At 29.8% G+C, this 14,840-nt stretch overlaps 1 protein-coding gene across 6 annotated transcripts in view; it reads left to right on the top strand.

Moving 5' to 3' along the window:
- LOC106060988 (mediator of RNA polymerase II transcription subunit 23-like) overlaps positions 1 to 14,840 on the top strand; it is a 24,343-nt gene extending 9,503 nt beyond the window's left edge. For all 6 annotated transcript variants that reach the window (XM_013219034.2, XM_013219057.2, XM_013219049.2 and 3 more), the window contains 34 exons: positions 110 to 223; positions 346 to 479; positions 851 to 962; positions 1,056 to 1,154; positions 1,531 to 1,638; positions 2,357 to 2,426; positions 2,525 to 2,637; positions 2,826 to 2,921; positions 3,013 to 3,201; positions 3,400 to 3,486; positions 3,666 to 3,859; positions 4,289 to 4,356; positions 4,577 to 4,745; positions 4,833 to 4,975; positions 5,319 to 5,493; positions 6,242 to 6,414; positions 6,642 to 6,745; positions 7,443 to 7,539; positions 7,670 to 7,739; positions 7,837 to 7,890; positions 7,982 to 8,090; positions 8,346 to 8,417; positions 8,909 to 9,019; positions 9,401 to 9,460; positions 9,585 to 9,692; positions 9,788 to 9,887; positions 9,970 to 10,068; positions 10,296 to 10,433; positions 10,617 to 10,782; positions 11,277 to 11,352; positions 12,260 to 12,471; positions 12,996 to 13,116; positions 13,403 to 13,488; positions 13,984 to 14,840. In XM_013219034.2, the coding sequence (XP_013074488.2) occupies positions 110 to 223; positions 346 to 479; positions 851 to 962; positions 1,056 to 1,154; positions 1,531 to 1,638; positions 2,357 to 2,426; positions 2,525 to 2,637; positions 2,826 to 2,921; positions 3,013 to 3,201; positions 3,400 to 3,486; positions 3,666 to 3,859; positions 4,289 to 4,356; positions 4,577 to 4,745; positions 4,833 to 4,975; positions 5,319 to 5,493; positions 6,242 to 6,414; positions 6,642 to 6,745; positions 7,443 to 7,539; positions 7,670 to 7,739; positions 7,837 to 7,890; positions 7,982 to 8,090; positions 8,346 to 8,417; positions 8,909 to 9,019; positions 9,401 to 9,460; positions 9,585 to 9,692; positions 9,788 to 9,887; positions 9,970 to 10,068; positions 10,296 to 10,433; positions 10,617 to 10,782; positions 11,277 to 11,352; positions 12,260 to 12,471; positions 12,996 to 13,116; positions 13,403 to 13,488; positions 13,984 to 14,167 (4,011 nt within the window). In that variant the 3' untranslated portion in view covers positions 14,168 to 14,840. The remainder of the gene's footprint in view (positions 1 to 109; positions 224 to 345; positions 480 to 850; positions 963 to 1,055; positions 1,155 to 1,530; positions 1,639 to 2,356; positions 2,427 to 2,524; positions 2,638 to 2,825; positions 2,922 to 3,012; positions 3,202 to 3,399; positions 3,487 to 3,665; positions 3,860 to 4,288; positions 4,357 to 4,576; positions 4,746 to 4,832; positions 4,976 to 5,318; positions 5,494 to 6,241; positions 6,415 to 6,641; positions 6,746 to 7,442; positions 7,540 to 7,669; positions 7,740 to 7,836; positions 7,891 to 7,981; positions 8,091 to 8,345; positions 8,418 to 8,908; positions 9,020 to 9,400; positions 9,461 to 9,584; positions 9,693 to 9,787; positions 9,888 to 9,969; positions 10,069 to 10,295; positions 10,434 to 10,616; positions 10,783 to 11,276; positions 11,353 to 12,259; positions 12,472 to 12,995; positions 13,117 to 13,402; positions 13,489 to 13,983) is intronic.

Raw genomic sequence — 14,840 nt, 5'->3', positions numbered from 1 at the left:
TGAAGAATATATTTTAAAGAAGTAGTCCTTTTTTTTTTTTTTTTTTTACCTTCAGATTATAATACCTTTGTTTTCACTAAACAAATTTTTTGTTTTAATCTACTTACAGGACAATACATTAATAGGAAATGCTTTTAGTAATATATCAGTTAAAAGACCAGGTCAGACATTGCAAGACAGATGCATTGATGGCGTGAAGGAATTTTGGTCAACATTAGAGAATGTAAATATTATTGCTATGTTTATAATTAAAAATGAATATTTTGTAAAATTCATATCACTGTTATAAATGAATGTGTATTGGCATCTAAATTGAATTTTTAAAAATATTTTTTTTTTTTGCAGGAGCCAAAAGAAACTCGTGATTTAGCTTTACGGCTCTTGGTTCAGCATCTTCACAAACAGTGGAATGAAAAACGAGCAGATGCTATTTGTGCATCACTTGATGCTCTTGTTGAAAATAACATTGTAGAAGCCAAGTAAACAATTTTCACATACTTTAAGCCAAACATAAAAAAAAAATAGTTTTTTTTTAAACAAAGCTTATATAAGGAAAAGAACTGCTAGAAACTACAAGATTTATCTCCCTTTTCTATATAAAACAAAATTAAATAATTGGGTTAATTTTTATAATTTATTCATGTGTTGTCATTGACAATGAATAATTGTGCAAAGTTTCAGCTTGATCTGAGGATGGGAATTGGAAACAGTAACGTATACAAGATTTGTACCAGACAGAGTGAGTTGATGTAAGCTTTGTAATTTAAAAGTTCTACAGTTAAAAAAAAAACATTGTAATTTAGTCTGCTGTATCGGTTATAATGAAATGTATTCTCTTTTCATCATTTAGGTCAGTGTGTGATGCTTTGTTGACCTGTGACAAACTAACAGTTAATGAAGAGCTTCACTGGGTAGCAACCTTTAAACTTGCAAGGAAGATAATTGGAGGTGTAGACTACAAGGTTCTCTAATCAGACTTCAAGTTCATTTATTCAATAGTAAAATATAAATGCTTAGATCATTTTTTTTTAGATGGAATACATTTTTTTTTTCAGGGTGTCAGAGATTTGTTAAAAATTGTATTAGAAAAGTGCCAGCTACTAAACAGCGCTCACAATATTGCATGTTTGCCTCTCATCAAAGTTGTTATTACAGTAAGTACTTAAATCTTTTACGTAATAAAATCATTGTTTCGCTATTGTTTTATTTACTTGTACTAAAATTTAATTTAATATTTGAAAGCTTTGGGGGGGGGGTGTATAAGATTTTAAATATTTTTTACTTTATTTTGAATTGATGTACATTTGTAAATGAAATATATAAAGTTACATATTTCCTATAAACATTCATTGGAACCAGACTATTTTTAATATAATTTGTATTATTGGTAAGCAAAAGTAATGTCTATAATGTCTGAAAAGTTTTGATTATGAAATAGAAATGCTAGGCCTTGGCTGTATGTCCTCTTTATAAATCTAATTCTTTTTATTTCTAGTGTAACAATTGTTCTTATGTATTTTTCTTTTTTAGTTAGTGAAATATATCATTAACAGAAATTCATGCCTGATGCCTGCTTACCTAGCCATTTATGAAATCTCAAAATTTGAAGCAGATAAAAATCAACTTTGGCCACATTGGGTAAATATGCACACACAAAACAAAAACAATAATAATGTAACTAAACATATTCTGGTATCAGGCAATGTTACCTAACATTTAAATTTTATTTGTAAGTAAAGCATAGCTCTGTAATTAACAAGGTTGAAAAAAAAAGTGGATAAAATGACTAACAAATATTAAAATAAGATATTAAAAATAATAGAAATACATGAAACTTGTTATAATACATTAGCACTAAATGGCTAGCCATCATCTCATTCTAATACAGTTGTTAAGTTATGTCATAATGGTGGCATCACATTGTAAATAGATTTAAATTATTCTTAAATAACAATAAATCTTTTTCACATTTAGTTTGATAACTTTATTGTAATGTAAATAAGATTTACAAATAGAAATGAAAAGAAAAATGCAATACAAATTTTTTATTAAATTTACAAATTTAAATTTCACCTGTACAACTAATTAGGACCAAAATAAAACCAAGCTAGATAAATATTCTTTTAGCTTGTTTTTATAGCTTGACTCTCAAAACAAAGGGTTTTTTAAGGAATTTAAAATATAAGCTAGATTTGATAATTGTAAACTCAATGACATTCTTAAACACTTTTACAATAAAGGTTAGGATTAATGATATTATTCCTATTTATAACATTACTCCAAACAACTGAGTAATATAACATGTAAACTAATTTATTGTTTTCAATTTTAATTTTGCATTTGATTCTATTGCCAGCCTTTAGGAAAAGTTCTTTTTGATTTTGTTGATGGCTTCAGACATTGTGCTCAAATGGTTTCTATATCAGGTGAGAATAAAATTCTTTAACCTTTTAGGTTTTCAATATCTTTTGATAGTCATTTCACAGTCTTATTTTTCATACATGTTTTTTAAACCTGGGATTAGGACGACATCAGCTGCTCCCCATAGTTGGACATTCAATGTCATCTAGCAATGTTTGGAGATTGAATAGAAATACTTTGAGGTTTGCTCTTAATGGACCTCTACCTTATAATCGAGTATGTATAGCCTGTTGGCTTTTTTAAACTTTCCTTTCTACGTTTTTTTTTATTTTCTCTGTTTATTAAAAAAATGAATACATTAATTTATAAATCATGTTTATGTCTCCTTATTTATACTTAGCATTAGTGTTTAACATTTTATCTAACAGTAATAAATTGTCTAAATCCTGTTTTGTTTGTTGTAGGAATTGCAAGAACCTCAAAATAACCTACTCAGATATGTTTTGGAGCAACCATACTCCAGAGAGCTGGTGTGTAACATGCTAGAGTTAAACATTCAGGTACTAAAAACGTTTATAACACAATTATAGCACTTTATTTCTACCAAATACTATCCAGATACTAACAAACTATTTTTGCACTGCATTTCAGGCCAAGCAGCTCTGTGAGGTTCTGGAGCAGCAATTGGTGGATCTGCTCGTGTTGGCACTTGAAAGGTTTGAACAGGAGACCTCAGGACATTCCCAACTGCAGTGGCAGCATCTGTCATCTCAGTTGATTTACTTTGTACTCTTCCAGTTTGCCAGCTTCTCCCACATTGTTTTATCACTTTATGAGAAGGTAACTTCATTATATTTTAAGTTTTTTTTTTTTTTTTTTTTTTTTTTTTTACTAAATACATTAGTTAATTTTTTACAAGATCAGTTGTTCTCGTGAAATTAGTAAAGCAATAAAGGTTTCGTATTAAATAAGCTTGTTAATTTCTTTAAAGGAATTTTTGTTTATATAAATTTAACTACATATCATTCTCATTTCCAGTTAAAAGGAAAGAATTTGAAAAAAGGCAGGCATCACCTAATGTGGGTTTTGCTGCAGTTTATATCAGGAAGCATTCAAAAGAATCCGGCAAGTCTCTTTAATTTTATAAACAAAAATGTTATGTTCTTCACTTACAATAACTTCAGTAATACCCAACTTAATTTTTTTTTAAATATATTTTTTTTTAGAAAACAAATAACTGTCATTTCTACAAAACCTTAATTTATTATGAAATTTGAATAAGCAATATATTTGTGTATCCACAGATTGATGACTTCCTGCCAGTGATGAAACTCTATGACCTACTGTATGATGATAAAGAAGCTATTCCTGTGCCTGACATCAACCTGCCCCAGTCTACTCATGTGATGGCTGCCACGTGTATCTGGATACATTTAAACAAAAAGGCAGGCAACATTAAGTTGAGGCCAATTCCTGTTTCACTAAGGGATCATCTGGAGTGAGTGGATTCAAATCAAACTTATTACTTTTTCACTTAGCAAATGGGTGCCCAGTCAAGTAGACATGTCCAAATTCTTTTTGATACAATGGATACCTGTCTACATCCAGGAACTTTTAGTTAGGCCTGACTGTTCAGTGCTCAGTCATGTGACTTAGAAAAAACAACAAATTATCCAGCTGTATTCTGAAAAAGTAGAGTTTTGTAGCTGGTGCCGGAGCTGAATTTAACTCTTTTTTTTTTGGTTCACTGCAGAACTTAGATTATTTTATATATTATATATTGATTCAGCTTGGACCAGAAAAAACAGAAACCTAATATCAAGTATAAGCATAAATGAAAGATAGTTAACTATAGATTTAAAGACATTTTTGGACTTTTGCAATCAGATTGACATCAACATTTAGTGCATTTTTTTTCTGCTTATAGATTTCTCAAACAGAATCTCAAATCATTAACACTTCAGGGCTATAGAATAGCTTTAATGTGCAATGCCTGTAAGTATTTTCAGAAATCTTTTAAACATTTCTTCATTTTGATTCATTGCAAAAATATTGTTGTAAAGCAAATTTTTAAACTCATTATCATATTTTTCAAAGGGTTGTTCACTGAAATTTTCTTAATTTTTTTTTTATTGCTCTGGCTAGTCATTGTTTACATTAACATTTTTACAGGTTTGTATTCTATCTAAATAAAAATAATCTTTTTCATTATTAGACAGCACAGATACTGACAACTTCAGCAGACCTATGGGATTTCTAGTTGAAACAATCTATGGCAACAATAAAAATACAACCATTTTACCTGGAGGTGTAGCTGCATCAGCACCCACCACACCCCTGCAGATGAACTTTTTGGATTCTCTAACTGTACATGCCAAAATGAGGTAAGCTCATATTTTAGGCTTAAATTATTAAATAGTTCAGAATAAGATAAATAAGTTTCAGTTTTTTAAAACAGGAATTCTTGACAGTTTGATTCACAGCATTGTTACAAGAGTGATCAAGTTAGCAAAAAATAAATCAGCCTTAGCATTGGCCCCATCATTGGTAGAGACATACAGTCGTTTGTTGGTCTATATGGAAATTGAAAGTCTTGGCATTAAAGGATTTATAAGTGAGTTTACTATTGTGGGATTAAAACTTTATGAAAAAAAAAATTCAAGATTATTTATGACTTACTTCTTGGGCTATTATTATAGATATGGCTTTTTGTGAACCACTAAAAATTTGCTTAGCACAAGTATAATATCTTTTTATGTTTGTATTTGTGTCAGTATTTGCTATCAACTTTGTACATATGTACTGTTCTTGATTAATTGTCCTTTTTGACTCAGTTTACTGAGTGTTTCTGCTCAATGTTTCTTTTCACTTAAATGTAGACATGTTTTATAGAAATAAAGCTTTATTTATGAGTTTTTGATTCAACTTGATTCATTACAATCTTTATTCATCTGCAGATCAGTTGCTACCTACTGTGGTTGAGAACCAAGCATTAGGAATTCTACATACTCTGTTGGAAATGTTTTCCTACAGACTCCATCATACCCAAATCAACTACCGTATTCAGCTATTGGCTCATTTACATCAGATGAGCAGTAATCAACCAATCAATCAAAATCAGCTTTACCAGTGGTAAGTGGCATTTAAATAAAATTACTAACATAAAGTATGTACATGTCTAATTAATAGTTACAGACATGCCATATTGTAATATTTAAAGATTAAAATGATTTCTCAAATAGTTTTAGTTGTTTTCCTTTATTTATTTATAGCAGCCAAGAAAGGGGGGGGTTAGTATATGTCTTCATTTTCATTTCAAGATTAAGTTTTGGTGATTGAAAAAAAAAAAGGCTTATATGCTTATATTTATAAAGTGTTCATCGTCATCATCAAACTCCATGTGAGTGAGAGTTTAAGAGGCCCAAATTCTCTCTTGCTCTGACCCTACACTTCTGTGGAATGCACATCTCACCATACAGGGTAGGACCTGTTGAAATAAAATTCAGCAAGTGTGGGACAGATGAAAAGAGAAGACACTGTTTCCTCTTTTTCCCACTGTGGGGACACAGTGAGTCAGTTTGGCCTCAGCCTTGCAAAACATGAACCAAAAGGACAATGTGTATAATGGCTTGTTCAGACATGGGCAATCTCTAACTGGGGGGCTCCATTATGTGTTCCCAGACTCAGTATAATTTTTGGGACTTGTCCCAGCACACTAACCATAATTCCATTTCTATCATTAGGATCATTTTATAAAGTGTTAACTAGAACACATTGAGATATAGAGAAATACAAATTTATAGTTGAAATCACTGACTTTATATATGCTATCAAAATGTGCAGTTCAAGCGCAGTTGTAATACATGATATTTTTGTCCAGTGTTGAAAGTACCATATTGAAGTTGATCATTGGATTAGGAAGTTCAGAAGTTCAACCACAGCTCTCTAGAATCTCCAGTGAAGCCAAAGGTGGTGCATCATTTCTAGTCAGTGACTCAGAAGAGTTAAACAGAGCTCTAGTTCTGACCATAGCCAGAGCAATGCATGTTACTGGTATGTGTAAACTTGCTCTTTAAGACAGATGTTTTAAATTCACTTACCTATTTTAATGTTTAAAAAACAATCAGGTTGGACAAAATAATTGGCGTTTAATGTTTATAATCCGTTTAATGTTTATAATCCAACGTAATCAATGATAAAGTGAAAGATTAATTATATAATAATAGAAGAAATGTCTATGTGTTTCAAGCTGTAGATAAGAAATGTCTTTGTGTTTAAAGCTGTTGATAACATGTCCAGTGTGTGGTGTGAAGATATCCTTAATGTGGTCATGCAGAAAACACCAATCAGCTGGTCATCAAATACCCTAGCATGTTTCCCTCAGGTAAGATTGAAGCAGTTTTAGTTGCCCTAGTAGGAAAAAACGTATTTTAGCTGTCATTTTAAATCACAAAACTAAAATCTTTATAGAAAATCCAATTTCACCATTTTCTGCATCATGTATGAATTAGGTTGGCTACTAAGGGTTTTCATAATTCCAACTCTTTTGTTTTTAAAAATATGTGTGCTCTTTGTATCCACATATGATTTTAAAGCAAAGAATACAACTTAAAAACTAATTTATGATATTTTAATGTGCCAAAAAAATTTTTTGCTTAAAATAGGTGCAAAAGCTACTAATGATAATCTGAAACTAAACACTTTGTTTCAATACACTCTTGCCAATTTTTCAACAATATTTGAAAAATGTATTCTCTTGTATACTTATAGATAGCACCACATAGATAACCATATTTTTCATGAATTTAAAATATAAATAGCAGTTACTTATGGACTTCCAAAAACATTCCTTTGTTATGTATTGTATAATTTATTCATAAAACAAATGTTGAAATGATAATTCATATTAATCAATAGTTATATGGTATCTAAATTATCAGCATCTTTAATGCAATTGAGTTGTAACTATGTATGTAATGTAATGTGTGAATACTATTGATCCACAGAAACAATAACAATGCGTTATGAAAAAAAAAGATTTTTGTGTAGAAAACAAAGATATGTTGTTGCTTTTTTTGCAGAGCCTTGCTGAATATTTTCAGAAGAATAACATTAACAATAAAGATAATAAAAATCAGTTGAGGACATCAGTTGAAAATGAGTATAGAAAATGGAAATGTATGTATAATTGTCAATGTGACTTAATCAGTAGCAATGAAAGTTGTATGATTTAATACTTCTACAAGCAGAGAAACTTGTAATTTATTGGTCGTCCTAATTGATTTTTTATTCCTTTTTTTTTCCTTAGCCATGGGTGGCAATGAAAGTAGCATCATTTCTCATTTCTCCATGCAAAGTAACCCACCTTTATTTTTATGGTAAGTTTAAAAATACTAAGTTTTTCTCTTTATTTTGCACTTTAAAAAGACTCACTTTTGTTAACAACTTAATCAAATATTCTTTAATATTAAACAGCATAATATGGAAAACTATTCAAGATGAAAATAGAGTTCCAGCCACAGCTTACAAGTAAGTACACCACAGTTTCAATGTAAGAAAAAAAGTCCACTAAAATTTAACAAATTTTTTAGTGCAATTTTAAAATTATTCCATCTTACAGGGTTTTGGACAAACTTGGGCCTAGAGCTCTGACCACACATCTTAGGACATTAGCCGACTATTTAGTTTATGAGATTGCATCTAGTCCAGCTTTACAGAACTCATCAAAGGTCGGTTTTCAAATTTCTAATGGAATTTTTAGTTTCATTTGAATGTTAGAAATATATATCAAATATCTTGATCTAAATGGAATTAGTCCTTATAGTCCCAGAAATGTGTTACCATCCTTAGAGAAATTGTTTGTATAGGTTTACTAAACAGAAACTTATGATTATTGAATGTTTTCTACAAACTATTTTACTCACTGTATGTTTTTATACATATATATGTAAATTTTAAGCTGGATATTTTTTTGCCTTTTTCAGTGTATAGAAGCCCTGACAGACATGATTTGGAAATACAATATTATTCCAATAGATAGAATTGTCCTTTGTTTGGTAAGTCATCTACATTAAAAAGTATTAAATTTGCTTGAAACTTGTGCTTGATTTCATCTATAAGTTTAAGCTAAGTTTAGTTAAAAAGTGTTTTATAAGTGTGTTTTTTTTTTAAATAATTTTTTTTTAGCAACTAATGTGCTCATTTCGTTTTTATTGAATATATATTTTAAAACAACATTTGAGCAAACTAGTGTGTATTTTAAAGTATTTGTGAGCTACATATTTGTATGTAAAAGAACATGCATTAACCATTATGTAATGAAGTCAGCGAACTATTGTGTATGTTATGTAGTCAACTAATTATTATGTATGTTATGTAGTCAGCTAACCATTATATATATTATGTAGTCAGCTATTTATGTATGTTATGTAGTCAGCTAACTATTGTGTATGTTATGTAGTCAGCTAACTATTGTGTATGTTATGTAGTCAGCTAACTATTGTGTATGTTATGTAGTCAGCTAACTATTGTGTATGTTTGTATTCAGGCTTTAAGAAGTCTTGAGGGGAAAGAAGCACAGGTCCAGTTTGTTGTGATTCAGTTTTTGTTAACAGCTAAACCTGACTTCAAAGCACGAATACATGATTTCATCAAAGAGGTAGGGTGTGAAATCAATGTATTCTTTTTATTTTTTATGTCATTTTGTCATCTTTTTAAAAATTTAAACTGAAAGATGTCTTCACAATAAATCAGATATTTGTGTATCTATAGATATTTTACGCATTTAATGAAAAATAAAAAGCTAGTAAATTGTAAAATTCAATTTATTTAGATATCAATGGTAGTATTAAACTCTGTCATACTTTGGTTTAGCATGTCATCTTTATGTCACTGACAAATACATCAATGTTGCTGTAGCTATTTCCTGGTGCTCTTGTCAAGAAATCATGGAACCTTATGTTAGTGTACCTCTGTCTTATAGTATTATTTTTTTAAGCTAATAATACTAAAAAAAATACTTGTGCCTAATTTGTTACAGAATACATCAGAGCACTGGTCTCAGTCCAACTGGCATGACATTCATATGAACTTTCATAAGGTTAGACTTTCTCGAGAGAGAGAGAGAGAGAGAGAACTTATATTGATACATTAATTGTTTGTACTATATTTAATATAATTCAATGAACAAAGGCATTTAAAATATTTAAATATCTTGTTACTAGAAATACCCAGAGAAGTTTTATTATGAAGGAACCCAAGATTTAAACAACACTTTACAACATCAGTATCTGCCAGTTTATTTTGGAAATGTTTGTCTCAGATTTATTCCAGTAAGTATTATTTTAGAATTTAAAAAAATATATATATTTATTTTATTGACTTTTTCTGAGATATTTTCTGAGATTTCAATTGTCCACGCAACTAGGTTTTAGACATTTTGATTCATCGATTTTTGGAGATGGTAGTAATGCAGAAGGCAGTTGAAATCATACTGGATCAAATTGGTGGACTGTATAAATTCCATGGTAAGTATCTAATCTTACCTTCGTTCTCACTGTAATACCTTTAGTGTTTATGTCTAACTGATAGTTTCATTTTACTCACCAGATCACCCAATCACATACTTGTACAATACATTGTTCTACTATGAAAAAAGACTGGCAGATAAACATGTACTGAAGCGCAAACTAGTGAATGCCATAATAGGTATGTCAATACATTATATGTGGCTTATGGCATAATAAGTTAAGTATAAACATTTTGTGATAGCATATTAGGTTTGTTAACAAGAATTGTTATATCCTAATATAGATCTATAAAATGATTCTTAATCATTATAGATTAATGTTATATGATTTCAAAGAAAGATAGTTGATTTGCTAAATTTGTATTACAATGTTTATTAAATTAAAAAAAAATTTTATTGTACTTAGGGGCATTTAATGACATTCGCCCAGAAAATTGGTGCTTGTCAGATGACTACCTTTCGTACCTGAAAAAATCACAAGATGAATCTGGCTGGACACCTGACCATGAGTATTACATCAAACTTATCAACAGATTGAGAAGCAGTATCTTTTTTTAGTACCTAGAGCTAATACTAGATCTTAATTTTTTTTTATAGTCCTTCAAAAACACTAACAAAAATTATTTGTTTGTATCACACTTTACTTCTTGTTTCTGCTACCACTGTTATAATGCTAGCCTTAAGAATGATGTAAAGAGTATAAATTATTGATCTTAACAGTCTAAAGCAATCTTAGGAGAACTTCCACCACCTTACCCGTCTGCTGACTGGAGATTCAATGAGTTCCCCAATGCTGCTGCTCATGCTCTTCATTCAATCTGTGTAGAACTTATGGCATTGCCTGTCTCAGCACAGACAGTAGGGGAGGCTCTGATTGATGTCTCCCTCAAACCGTAAGTTGTCATTACAACACAGTCACAACACCATCTGATGTTTCATTGAAGAAACTGGGGTGCTGTATTAACAAAAAAAAAGATACATCTACAGAGTTGTACTTTAGGCTGTCAACATGTCCAGACATGATTTCAAACTTAGCTTGCTGTCATCCTCTGCTTTTCAACAAATAAAAAACATATTTTATTGCCTTTTTTAGCATGAAGTCTTCTTATGTACACAGTTCTCACATTCCCTAATTTTTCAAGTTATACTTTTACATTGAATTCAAATTCTACCTCAACCAAAGCTATGTAGAATAAAACTTTTCCCCGTTGTGTACAACTTAGTACAATCAATTTGTATGTTGAAATTTTATTTTGCAAAGGTTAGCAAACTATATTAATGTTAATGCTCAGATATTTTAATTGAATAATCTTTTTTTTTTTTTTAATATTTTAGAAAATTGTTTTTTTTTCTTCAGAAATTTAAATGTAATCTTTTGTTTTTCTAGATCATCTTTGCTACCTCCACAAAAAGATATGATGTCATGGTACAATGCTGTAGGTCTTATATTAACAGCTTTACCTGTAAGTTGGTGTCACGAGTCTTCTTGTTGATGTAGGTGCTAATGTAGTGCTGGTGTTGAGAAGTGCTAAAACTGTAGACTCATTCTTGAGATGTTAGATGTTACAAGAAGTTACTGTGACATGCTGGGGATTCTATAGATGTATATCTCTAGATCTAAATACTGTCTTAGAGATTGAATAAGTGAAGATCCTTTTAAATCAAATACAGAACTTTAATTCAAAAACTAGGAATCACTGCAATGTACAGTATTTACAATAGTAAACTTTATCAAAATAAAATATTCAAATTTACTACTAGATTTAATACAAAATACAAGACTACAAATTCTAATTCAAAACTTATATACGTTTTATCTACAAGATTTACATTCCAGACTGACTTTTTTCTTTATTCTCGCTCCTGCTTGTTTATTTGACCTTTAGTATGACACTTGGCTTAACCAATGAAATCACTTCCTACAACCTATCAAATAATTTTCTATCAAGTGTCAAAAAAATGAATGGCAGGTGCCATATTATGTCATGGGAAATTGACCTTAACCTAGATTTTGGTTTATTTTAAATTGATACTTGACATAATATTTAAATTGATATGTGACAGTTGGTTTTGATGAAAGCATATTTCAATTAGGTTTTGTTGTGTTCAGTAATTGCTTATTCATGTAGATCTCAAGTTGTTATGATAGATAGATTTTGTTCAATATCGTGATTCAAAGATATTATTCTCGTTGGAATTATTGAAATGCAACTCTTGGAGAAAATATTATATATTATCTTTATTTTATTATATCAAGATTTTTGAAAAATGTATCTACCATTTACTTGATTTAGATCAAACATTTTTTTTTATTTTCCCTATGCATGAGCCATTTCATTTTGTGTTTGTGCTCTCTGACATGCTCTCTAGGAATCCTATTGGAGTGTTCTAAATGACAGAATTCTGAAAGCCATTACTTCACCAATGCTAGAGAGTCCAGCTGCTCATCACAGTCCCTTCAAGATTTTGAATGTCAGCTTGTCCCACCTCCAGAATGCAGAGCACCAGTGTTCTACCATTCTAGAACTCTGCCATGGTGTTTGGCATCATGCTGGCATTGGTCAGCTATCTCATTTGCCACAGTAAGTAATATACTGCAAACTTTTTCTTGATTATAATGTTGACTACTTGAGTATCAGATGAATATGAAAGTTTTTAGGTTCATTATAAACAATGATAGATTTTATAACTGTAATATGAATAAGTAGATAAATTGTTGACTTTTACATCTGCTTTATCTTGAAAGATATTGTCAAACTTATTTTGGTGGTTTTAGTATTGATTTAATCACTGTCGATAGAAGAAAGCAAAAAAGGTTGACAAATATAAAAACAAAAATTATGCTTTGTGTTTATTTTAATTAAATATAGTATTGTGTCAATTGAACTATGAAAATGTAATTCAGCAGATTTGGAGTCAGCAGTCTAATTCACAGCATTAACTTTAGCACGTTTTTTGAAAATTATTAACTTTGGCATATGTTGGAAAACTTTCTGACATATTTGTATACAACCTAATACATTTTTGTTCTTGTTCTTTTTTTTTGTTTGTTTCCGTCTAGATTTGTCATCAATTCATACATTTTATAAAATTATTTCTTTGTAAGGTTTGTCAAAGAAAAACTTAAACCTGTTATCAAACATGAAAACCAGTTTATCTTTCTATGCCATCTGATTGGTCCATTTCTACAACGGTTCCACATGGAAAGAACAAGATGTCTTCTAGAGGTCAGTTTGTTTAGATAATAGAGAAGGATCTGAAATCCACCTAAAATTAGGGAAAGGTGTTGTAAATATAAGCATAACTTCCCTAGGGCCTTTACAAAAAGGGCATAGACAGGAATGATAAAGTAGCAGCATTAGAAATTTTGAGAATATTTTCTTAATTGATTTGTTTACTGCCCCTTGCATCGTTTTTCTTTTTAATCTACAGACAAATCAGCACAATTTAATATATATATATATTTACCTTTTTTTAAAATTGAAATTTATTTGACCATATTATATTTTTCAGTTGACTGTTGAACTTTATGACATTCTGTTGAATGTAGACAGTAAAAGTGAACATTTATATCACATGGATGCAATCTGTGACTACCTGTATCCTTTCAAAGTAGATCTAAATCTTTTTGAACTCTTTACTCATCGAGACAGATCTTTTATATTAAAAAAAATGAAAATTTTTGCTTTACTGATTTTAAATTAATGGGGTACACATTATCTTTTTTTTTTCTTCATAAAACCTGTAATACTTTGATACTCAAGCTTTGAATTGAAATTTAGTTTTTTAACTTTTTCAGAAATATAGCATTAACCTGGAATTTCAACAATTAAAATAATGCAAACTAGTTTATAAAAGTATTCAAAGTAAAGCATGCTATGTTTCAGCTGCCTCAACTTTTCTCTTCTGAACTTTTTAAGATACTTAGTCTGTTAATGTACTCTTAAAACACACAAAAAAAGTAGAGAAATCAAATATTAACTAATACTGGTATATATTTTTTTTCTCTTTTGTGCCAGAAATATGAAATAATTTTGGACTAGGTCTCAAACTTTTTTCTGACCACAGAACTGTTTTCTTTAACCGGCCATCAGCTATCATATCAAATATATGTTTGTTGGAGATGGAGTCCGAAGTGAAGTTGAGAAAGTCATCTGTAAATTGAGACCAGCTCTTAAGGTCAGGCTGAGGTTCATTTCACATCTCAACATAGATGAGACCACTGCTGTAGTTCCCCCAACCACATCAACACCTTCAATTAGTGGGCCATCACAGTAGACATTTTGTTTTTACTGTCCTGGAGCTATAATGTTAAATAGTTAAATCAATGTATATAGTTATTATGATTGGAAAGATGATGCACTTGTTTTGACACATTGAGACAAATGTTTTTGCTATTGTTTTATAAAAAGTCGAAACGAAGTTTCGAATGAAATTTAAATTGTACATAGTTTAGTTGTATAATTTTTAGAAATACAAAAAAACTAATACAATACTATTTTAAATGTACTAGTCTTTTTAACTGATCATGTTTTGTATTTTATTACTTAGTTGTTTTATCAGTTAATAAATTGTTATGTATGTACATTTTATGTATTCTTTACTATTATTATTAATTGTTTCAATCGTTCATCTTATGTCTTGTGGATTTGTTTTACTTTTTAATCATTAATAAACAGGCAATTGTTATACTTGCTTTTAGAAAGTTTATGAAATCTGTGTATATTGATATATTTTGTATGACTTAAGCTATTAGTGACCATTTCTGAATAGCAGTCATCCTTTATCTTCGGAATCAAAGACATTGCCATTATTATGAAGAGCAGTCAATGTTTGTTTTCTGTAACATTGAAGTCTCATAAATTAAAAGCACTTAAGAAAATCTTATTTTACTGCTAATTTCTTTGTGCCTATTTTTTTTTAATAAAGTACATTATGTGCATCATGGTTA

The sequence above is a fragment of the Biomphalaria glabrata genome, chromosome 5, assembly GCF_947242115.1.
Source record: "Biomphalaria glabrata chromosome 5, xgBioGlab47.1, whole genome shotgun sequence".
NCBI classification, from domain to species: Eukaryota; Metazoa; Mollusca; class Gastropoda; family Planorbidae; genus Biomphalaria; species Biomphalaria glabrata.
The sequence above is the reverse complement of the archived record's forward strand: the minus strand, read 5'-3'. Positions and strand labels throughout refer to the sequence as shown.